At 37.1% G+C, this 10302-nt stretch overlaps 1 protein-coding gene across 1 annotated transcript; it reads left to right on the forward strand.

Annotated features, from left to right (window-relative positions):
* Positions 1 to 7026: 7026 nt before the first annotated feature.
* On the forward strand, positions 7027 to 9449 carry LOC143591512 (uncharacterized). The gene is made up of 2 exons (XM_077071698.1): positions 7027 to 8865; positions 8961 to 9449. Exons 1-2 carry the CDS (start codon positions 7027 to 7029, stop codon positions 9447 to 9449), a joined length of 2328 nt encoding a protein of 775 aa, XP_076927813.1.
* Positions 9450 to 10302: the final 853 nt, after the last annotated feature.

Below are 10302 nucleotides of genomic sequence, written 5' to 3' on the forward strand. Positions count from 1 at the left end.
TTACAAGTTGATACAAGTAGGACGACTTAAATTAGAACCATGTGAAGAGGGTCACCCAAGCATGGGGTCTAATAGGTGTTGATGGGATAAACATGCCGACACGAAATATGATTTCGAACCGGTCCCATAAACTCTAGAAGTTGCAAAAGGGTTTGCAATTGTTATGAATAACTACCTTGATAAACCGACAATGGGAAAAAGGTCACCTAACCGGAGTCGGGTTTATCGTTGGATTCTAGATTTTAATTATTAATTATATTTGGTATATATATAAAAGGGTATTAATAATTAAAAAGGTAAAACACTAAAATGAACTTAATTAAAATTCTGCAGATGGCCGCACACGTCGACGACAACATAATCCCTAACGTCCAAAATGTCTCTCTCCGATCTATTCTCGCTAAAGACCGTCTTAACCACAATAACTTTTCGGATTGGTTCCGAAATTTAAGGATAGTTCTAAAACAAGAAAAATTATATCATGTTTTGGAAACACCTATCCCCGAAGAACCGGAAGAGGGTAGTGAGGTCGAATATATGAATTGGGTCAAACTCACGGAAGATTCCATTCAAGTGTCATGCCTCATGTTGGCGACTATGGTTCCCGAAATCCAAAAGGATTTCGAAAACCATAATGCGTACGACATGATTACTCAACTTAAGGAAATGTTCCTTAAGCAATCGAGGGTTGAAAGGTTCGAAACGGTTCGAGCCTTGCATGCATGTAGAATGGATGATAATCAACCAGTTTCAACTTATGTACTTAAGATGAAAAGTTACATTGATCGCCTCGCCAAGCTCAATTGTCCCATCTCAAAAGAGTTAGCAACGGATTTGATCCTTAACTCTTTGTCGAAAAGGTTCGACACTTTCGTATTAAATTACAACATGAACGGGTGGGACAAAACCATTGGAGAACTTCACTCAATGCTTAAAACAGCCGAGGCGAGCATGGGCAAAAGGGTTTTACCCATGTTTGCGATCAATGAAGGTAGATCCAAGAATCGATCTCAACCCAATCTTAAGGCTAAGGTAGCCAAAAGAAAGGGTCCTCCTGTGCATCTTAAGGGTAAGGGCAAATCACCGGTTATGGCAAAGAAACAAAAGGTTATGGAACCGAGGGGTCATAAGGATGATCCTTGTTTTGGTTGTGGGGAGACCGGACACTGGAAACGCAATTGCCCGGTCTACCTAAAAGAGCTAAAAGACAAGAGGAATGCGGCGCATACCTCGGGTAATGTCTTTATGATTAATGTTGAGCTAAATCTTATTTCTTCTAACACATGGGTATTGGATACCGGATGTGGAACTCATATTTGCAATTGGTTGCAGGGGTTCAAAAAGAATGAAGACTTAAAGAAGGGCGAAGTGAATCTTTTCATGGGCAACGGTGCAAGGGTGCACGTGGTCGCTAGAGGAGACTTCACTTTATCGCTTCCAAGTGGTTTGGAAGTTGTTTTGAGAAATGTTTTGTATGCTCCTAGTTTGACTAGGAACATTATTTCTGTGCACCTTCTTAGACAATGTAATTTTGACTTTAAATTTGTAAGATCAGAAATGCATGTATCATCTAATGGTATCTTTTATTTTAAAGCTGTACCAAACAACGGTATTTATGAATTGGTTCATGATAATACCTTAAATAGCTCATTATATCAAACTTCTACTAAAAGACTCAAAAAGGATTTGAGTGATTCCTACATTTGGCATTGTCGCCTTGGACACATAAACAAGAATCGTATAAATACTCTCCAAAAGAAAGGTCTTTTGAAAACAAACGAGTTAGGTTCGTTTGATGAGTGTGAATCTTGTATTCAAGGCAAGATGACCAAAGAGCCTTTCAAAGGTACAAATGAAAGGGCTAAGGATTTGTTAGGTATCATACATACGGATGTATGCGGACCTTTCAAGCCAACTAGTAGGAATAGTGAAAGGTACTTCATTACCTTTACCGACGATTTTAGTCGATATGGGTATGTTTATCTAATGAAACACAAACATGAAGCTTTTGAAATGTTCAAAGAATTTCAAAATGAAGTACAAAATCAGCTCGACCGAACAATCAAGGTACTCCGCTCCGATAGAGGAGGCGAATACCTAAGTGAAGCTTTTCAAAGTCATCTTAGAGATTGTGGGATTATTTCACAGCTCACTCCTCCTGGAACTCCTCAACATAACGGAGTATCCGAAAGGAGGAATCGAACACTGTTGGACATGGTTCGATCAATGATGGCACGAAGCTCACTACCGCCATCATTTTGGGGATATGCGCTACTCACAGCGGCTCGTATTTTGAATATGGCCCCGACCAAAAAGGTGGATCGAATACCCTATGAAGTGTGGCATGGAAAGGTTCCATCCTTTTCATATTTAAGGGTATGGGGATGCATAGTTTATGTTAAACGTGACACCCCAAATAAACTTGAGGCTCGATCCATCAGGTGTATCTTCATAGGATACCCAAAGGATGATATAGGATATATATTCTATGATCCTAGTGAACAAAAAGTGTTTGTTTCACGCAAAGGATACTTCTTAGAAACTAGGTTCCTTATGGAAGGACCTAGTGAAAAGAGAGTGGAACTTGAAGAGGTTCAAGAATCACTGGATGATACACAGTTGGTCGATACTAGCTTTCAACACGAGGATGTTGAAGATGATCAAATGGTTGATCATACACACGTTGCTCGCAGATCTAATAGGATTAGTCGACCTCCCAAGAAATATGGATTTCTTGTGGATGATTGCTACTTGGTCGATTCGGATGAACCGATCTCCTACAAAGATGCTATGTCACAACCTGATTGTGACAAGTGGCTTGAAGCCATGAGCGCCGAGATGCAATCCATGCACGATAATCAAGTTTGGGAATTGGTTGATCGTCCACTTAACTCCAAACTGGTTGGATGTAAGTGGGTCTTCAAAAGGAAGACCGATATGCATGGAAATTTAGATACTTACAAAGCACGACTTGTAGCAAAAGGTTTCACGCAAACTCAAGGGATTGATTATGATGAAACCTTCTCGCCGGTCGCGATGCTTAAGTCGATTAGGATATTATTTGCCATTGCAGCTCATTTTGATTATGAGATATGGCAAATGGATGTCAAGACCGCTTTTCTAAATGGATATCTTGAGGAAGATGTCCATATGGTTCAGCCTGAAGGTTTTGTCGATCCATCTAATCCTGATAAAGTTTGTAAGTTAAAGAAATCAATCTACGGGTTGAAACAAGCATCACGGATGTGGAATCATCGTTTTAATGAAGAAATCAAAGCGTTTGGTTTCGTCCAAAACGGTGATGAGGCGTGTGTGTACAAATGGGCTAGTGGGAGTATAATCATTTTCCTTATTTTGTATGTCGATGATATACTTTTATTTGGAAATGATATACCAAGTATGGAAAACGTTAAAACGTGGTTAAGTAGTCGTTTCTCAATTAAGGATCTTGGAGAAGCGACATATATCTTGGGAATAAAGGTCTATAGGGATAGACAAAGAAAATTGATCGGACTCAATCAAAGTGCGTACATTGATAAAATCCTGAAAAGGTTCAGGATGGAAAACTCTAAGAAAGGTTTGGTACCTATTCCTAGAGGAACCGTGTTGAGCTCATCCCAAAGTCCTAGCTCTAAGGAAGAGCAGGATAGGATGAAGCATGTTCCTTATGCTTCGGCAATAGGATCCATTATGTATGCAATGATGTGCACTAGACCGGACGTCTCGTATGCTTTAAGCATAACGAGTAGATACCAGCACAACCCAGGTGACAGTCATTGGATGGCTGTCAAGAATATATTAAAATACCTTAGAAGGACTAAGGATATGTTTTTAATATATGGGTCTGGTGAGGAGGAACTCGTCGTAAAGGGTTACGTGGATGCGAGTTTCCAAACTGACCGAGATGATTCTCGGTCACAGTCGGGATATGTCTTCATCTTAAATGGAGGCGCTGTCTCTTGGAAGAGTTCGAAGCAGGATGTTGTCGCGTTATCCACTACAGAATCTGAGTACATCGCCGCTTCAATGGCAGCCCAAGAGGCTGCATGGATGAAAAAGTTCATCATGGATCTAGGGATTATCTCTTCCATTCAGGAGCCCCTAGAGATATTCTGTGACAATGAGGGTGCTATTGCACAGATCAAGGAGCCTCGTGCTCATCAGAAAACGAGGCACATTGAGCGCAGATTCAACTACATAAGGGATGAAGTTGAAAAGAGAAAGATATGTATTCATAAAGTTCATACCGATCAAAATATTGCGGACCCACTCACGAAGCTCCTCGATAGGCCAAAACATGAGGGTCATGTTTGTGCATTAGGACTTCGGTATTCTAGTGAGTGGATTTAATCTGTATTTAGTGTTTGTATAAGAACGAATGTAATGGGTATCTCATGAAATTAATTATGTTTTAATTATTCAATGAGTTATGTTCTATATTTGCATGTTTAATCCATGAATGACTTATGTTGTTCTAAACGTCCGTAGTCGATCATGCTTGTGGGAACAAGTATGAAGGTAAGACTATTATGAACTGGGATTGGTTGATATTCATGTGATGAATATAGGGCATAGGTTTGCCACCAAGGTTTATAAATATTTGTGGGATACAAATATTGGACATGATCCGCTCTCAAGGATCACTGCATAGAGTTAGTGCAACTGATCATAAGTAATCCTTGAGTAAAGGCGAGTATTATTGTGTCCTTTGACCTGAGATGCATATTGGATCTGGTTTTTCATCAAGTCTGATAACTTGACTCTCTTCTTTGTTTTTCGGTAACACGATGACGTAAAAGAAAGAGCTCAGATATCATACGAGATGTCAACAAGGATGTATGCAGTCAAGATGGGATTTGTTCCTCTTATGTGTTGAGAGTTTAGATGTCTAAGGCCTGTTAAGTTAAATCATTGAGAGAATGATCACTCTGTGTCTCTTCGATTTAACATGACATCTAGCAACAAAGGGATGTAATGATAAGACTTACCTATATCATATCAAGTATGGACTTGAAGGGGATGATGTTATTGAATGGCACTTAGTCAAACACACTAGGGGTGGTGACCTGTTGTTAGGCGGTATTCACCATTAGCATTAACTTCTTATGAGTCACGTGCAAGTGGGAGATTGTTGGAATACCGTATGCCCGAGACACATAATTAGGTTAATGTGGCTAGCCGTGTTTGATCCAAGTCGGGTCATACCCAATAACGAGTTAGACACACACCAATTATATATTTGTTAAGATAAGATCTATAAAACAAATACAGAACACGATACATTCAGAAAATCGGGTTTCTGAATATTTACTTGAAAGTGTTAAATAAATTAATTGGTTAATTTATTTATTCAAATAATTATTATTGGAATAATTATTTAACTATGTATTCTTTTATAAAATGGTTTATAAAAGATGGGGTGTTTATATATTTTATAAAATATAAAATAAAATAAAAAAAAAAAAAAAAAAAAAACATTATTGGGGCCGGTTTTGGGTGGGCCCCACACCCCATGTCTTGGTCATTTTTCTTGTCATAAGGTTGAGTGTTTTACTTATCTAAGAACCTAACACACCATGTTGGTATGATGGTGTGTGATGATGAGAAAGAGGTCATGATCAATAATATATACAACTTTCAAGTAACCAAAAAAAAAAAAAAAAAACAAGACACAACTTTCCTTTCTTTCTTTCTTTCTAGCTCACGGCCAAAAGAAAAGAAAGGGCTCGGGTCTTGGGTTTTTTCGTGTTCAAGTTTCCTAGCATAGCTCGGTGTGTGTTGGAGGCTCGGGGTATATTCCATTTGAGGGTTTTCCTTTGAAAGTCTAGCATTCACATCATCATCTTCTTCAACCATCTACTAAACTCTTAAAGGGTTAAGAATGTAAGTTTTACAAGCTTTGATAGTTTAGCTTTTCCGTATCATTTGATCCTTGCTTCGGGTTTCTAGTAAATAGATTATTGGTAATCTTATAACATGAATAAACTAGGTTATTCATGAACATATACATATATAAACACATGGATACATATGTTTAGTTTGTAAATATCACGCTTCCGCCTTAATTGTGACTAGTTAAATGGTTAACTAAGATTATAAATTCCATAGAAACCCAACAATATATTCATTTATTTCGACTTTGAACCCGTAGAAATTTTGGCATCGAACCCGTAGAAACATTTACACCGAACCCATAGAAACCTTGATAGCGAACCTTAACCCACTTTTACATTAAAAATAGTTTGTTTGGTCCATAACATTTATTCTATAAACATAAGCCCATAACCATTTAAGATGGCAATAACCTTTTAACCTACACACATTTACAGTTACGATATTGGAACCAACAAAAGTAGACTCTTCAGTTCCACCATTAGCAATCGACATGCAGGATTGAGTTATGAGTGTTCGACCATCAGGCGATAGCAATCGGAATTGGAGCATCATCAGAACAGGTATATGATGTTTATTTTCCTTTATTTAGTTTCAATGTCTCTCAATTTCCTATTGAAGGGAGGTCTACTTTACGACCAGCTGATATTCTTGTGTTCGGGTGGGCAGGGGGGAAACACGCCTGTGTGGATCTTACAGGAGTGTCTCCTCTTGTTGGGCTCAGGGACCGTGGGTTTGTTGTGGGTCAGGCTGCGTTGAAGGCTGAATCGGGCAAAGTTGTTAACCACGAGAAAGCTTGTTTAGATAATCAACATGTCTTTCTACCATTTGCCTTTGATACATTTGGTTTTCTGGCTCCAGAGGCTGTGAAATTTTTGAGTAGGGTTCAGCGCGTCGTACACGGAACCTCTTCAGCTTCTAGGTCCCAAAGCTTCGTTTTTAGCAGGATTGGCTTTGCTGTTCAAAAGGGGGTTGCGGCGCAGCTTGTTGCCCGTTTGCCTGCCACTTTATTGTAATCGTTTAATAGTAAATTATATAAAACTTTAAATTTCTTATTCAGGTAGTAACTAGAAAATTATTTATAGAATAAATTTGTGATTTTGGTATGTTAATTTGTATTTTAGGGTTTAAATCATGAATATAGAGCGATATTTAAAAAGAAAAGTTGAAGGACTTGAATCTTCAACTTCTAGGACAAGTGAATTTGTTGATTTGGACAATCTTCCTTCAGACCCGGCTAAACGGAAACCAATATCTTCTTTTCATCCAAATCAACAAGATGAAATTAGGAGGGCATACTTACTTAAAGGGCCATGCCAACCTGAAGGTCATATTTTTCCGGTAACCACATTTGGCAAGGAATCCAAGGATTCAAGAAAATTTCAAGTAAACTGGTTTGATCACAAGTCTGGGTTTGGGAGTTGGTTAGAGTATAGCGTTTCCACCGATCGTGCATATTGTTTGTATTGCTATTTGTTTAAAGAGCAATATGGAAATCATTTAGATGCGTTTGTTAACGAGGGCTTTAATAGTTGGAATAAGGGGGTAGAAAGAATGAGGCTTCATCAAGGAAATATCAATAGTCTTCACAACAACTATGTAAAAAAAGGTGAAGATTTGCTTAGACAAGATCAATCCATACGAGCTACCGTTGAGAAACCAACTGATAAGCAAAAGCGTCATTATCGGCTAAGATTACTTGCTTCAGTATCTGTTGCTAAAAAATTCTTGAATCAAGGATTCTCCTTTCGCGGACACAATGAATCAAAGGATTCTAATAATAAAGGAAATTTTAAGGAATTTTTAGAACTAATTGGAGAACCATGTGAAGATTCTGGGAAGGTTATTTTGGGGAATGCATCAGGAAATAGCCAAATGACATCTCCAACTATTCAAGGTGAGATTAAACAATGTTTTGCACAGGAGGTTTTAAAACAAATTTTTGATGAACTAGGTAATGATGTCTTCGCTTTATTAGTGGATGAATCAAGTGACGTGTCCAAAAAGGAACAAATGGCTGTGGTTATTCGATATGTTGATAAATTAGGGGTAGTTAAGGAACGATTTATTGGCTTTGTTCATGTAAGTGACACATCTTCATTATGTCTAAAATCTGCTATTGATGGTTTGTTTGCCCAACATGGATTGAGTTTGACTAAGGTTCGAGGTCAGGGCTATGATGGAGCAAGTAATATGAGAGGCGAGTTTAATGGGTTGAGAGCTTTAATTTTAAAAGAAAATGTTTCAGCATTTTATGTACATTGTTTTGCCCACCAACTTCAACTAGTTGTTGTAGCAGTTGCACACAAACACACGGGTGTTTCTGATCTTTATGAAAAAGTAGACTTTTTGACGAATGTCGTTTGTGCGTCTCAACAAAAGAGGTTGGAAGAAAAAAGAAAGAATATGGAAGAAGAGTTTGGTACCGGAAGTGGTTTGAATCAAGAATTGTCTCTTTCAAGGGCCGGAGATACACGGTGGAGTTCACATTATAAAACACTAGATCGATTGGTTACCTTATATCCATCCGTTATGGAAGTTCTTGAGTATATTGAACAAACCGCTAAAACTATTGGTCATTCTAACCAAGCGGATAAGCTTCAAGCTGATATGAAAAAATTCGATTTTGTGTTTTATCTACACTTGATGAGGCGTATTTTAGATACCACAAAAATTTTGTCCAGAAGTCTTCAAAAGAAAGAACAAGATTTGGTGAATGCAATATCTTTGATTAAATCGACTAAGCGGCAACTCGAGTCTTTAAGATTACATGGGTTTAATTCATTTATTGAGGAAGTTAACTATTTTTGTGAAAAACGTGAGCTTGAAATAGCGAACTTGAAGGATCCATACATTAACCCAAAAAAGCCAAGACAGAAGACAAACATCACATTGCACCACTACTATGTATATGATTGTTTCAACACGGTTCTAGATATGCAAATCCAAGAGTTTGAAAACTGTTTTAGTGAGGTAACTTGTCTAATTTCATTTTTAATATAAGTAGTTTAAGCCCATGTTATAGTTCTTGTCCATGTGATAGTTCTCTCTCTGTTTTATTTTTTCAGGAAACATCCGACTTACTAACTTGTATAAGTAGTTTGAGTCCATGTGATGGTTTTCGTGGGTTCCACATACCAAAGCTACTGCGATTGGCTGATATGTATCCCTATGATTTTGATGAAAAGGATAAAGATAGACTTCATACGGAACTCGAAGTCTATATTGATAATTTGAAAGAAGATACAAGGTTTGCCAACTTGAACAACATATCTAGTCTGGTGCAATTGATGGTTGAAACAAAGAAACACAATAATTTTACGTTGGTTTACCGATTATTAAAGTTAGCTCTCGTTTTACATGTCGCGACTGCAACTGTTGAGAGATGCTTTTCAGCAATGAAATACATCAAATCCGATTTGCGTAATCGGATGGGTGATGAACATTTAAGTGAGAGTTGCATTTGTTTTGTTAAAAAAGATTCGCTTAGAAAAGTTTCAATTGATGATGTAATGGATAGGTTTCAGAAAATGAAACCCCGTAGAATGCAACTTTAATGAATTTATGTTGACTTTTAATATCAAATGACATGTTTTGTATTACAATTTTTGCATTCTAATTTTATTTTTGCTATTTTTATTATATGACACGATCCGAACCGTTTAGCCGGACCGGTCAGAAAAACCCGAACGCTAGTGACAGAAAATTTCTATTGACAATCAGTCGTCTGTCTCTTGAAAATTTCCGAACCCGTAGAAAGAAAATCCTGGCTACACCACTGATTCAAATCTTAGGACGCCCTAAGTGGAAAATCTAATGACTAAATCTTTGACAATCGAGTTGAACTTGCGATGCAACAACATATAACACTAGTAAAAATACTTACATTTGCAAGATAATATTTTTAAATGGTATTTAATAACTTTTATTTGAAATCCACGATCGGCAATGATACTAAAACCAGAATAACCATGATCCAATATTCTTTCTTCCATGAGGTTTTGTCTTAAAAAATTGCAGCAAATCCAACCGCATAAAAACGCACTACATGAGTCATACATCATATTCAAATAAAGTTTAAGCAATATAATAATAATAACAATAAAGAAACTCTTGAAAAGTTAATATGATATATATTCAAACATCATCCTATTGTGTTTTTATAGTCTTATACGGGTTGAATAGGAGCTGCATGAGTCGTATAGACATCACATGTCTGACAAATGTACGAAAACATGATGATGCGGTTTATATGGTTTGTATACGAGCCGTATAAGTTTCCTGACTCGTATAGGTAGATTTTTTTATTATCTTACTAAATAATTACAAAATGTAATAAATAACAATCAACATGGTTATAAAATAAAAACATTTAATTTAAAAGTTTATTTTACTCTATACTAATTAAAC

The sequence above is a fragment of the Bidens hawaiensis genome, unplaced genomic scaffold, assembly GCF_021521415.1.
Source record: "Bidens hawaiensis isolate Kalapana, Puna unplaced genomic scaffold, B.hawaiensis_p1.1 tig00039736_1, whole genome shotgun sequence".
Classification (NCBI taxonomy): Eukaryota; Viridiplantae; Streptophyta; class Magnoliopsida; order Asterales; family Asteraceae; genus Bidens; species Bidens hawaiensis.

What these genes read in the sequence shown, in the direction of transcription:
- LOC143591512 (XM_077071698.1), top strand. Translation starts at nt 7,027, where the DNA reads ATGAATATAGAGCGATATTTAAAAAGAAAAGTTGAAGGACTTGAATCT. An exon ending in TTGAAAACTGTTTTAGTGAG is followed by an intron (nt 8,866 to 8,960) that starts GTAACTTGTCTA and finishes TTATTTTTTCAG; the next exon opens with GAAACATCCGACTTACTAAC.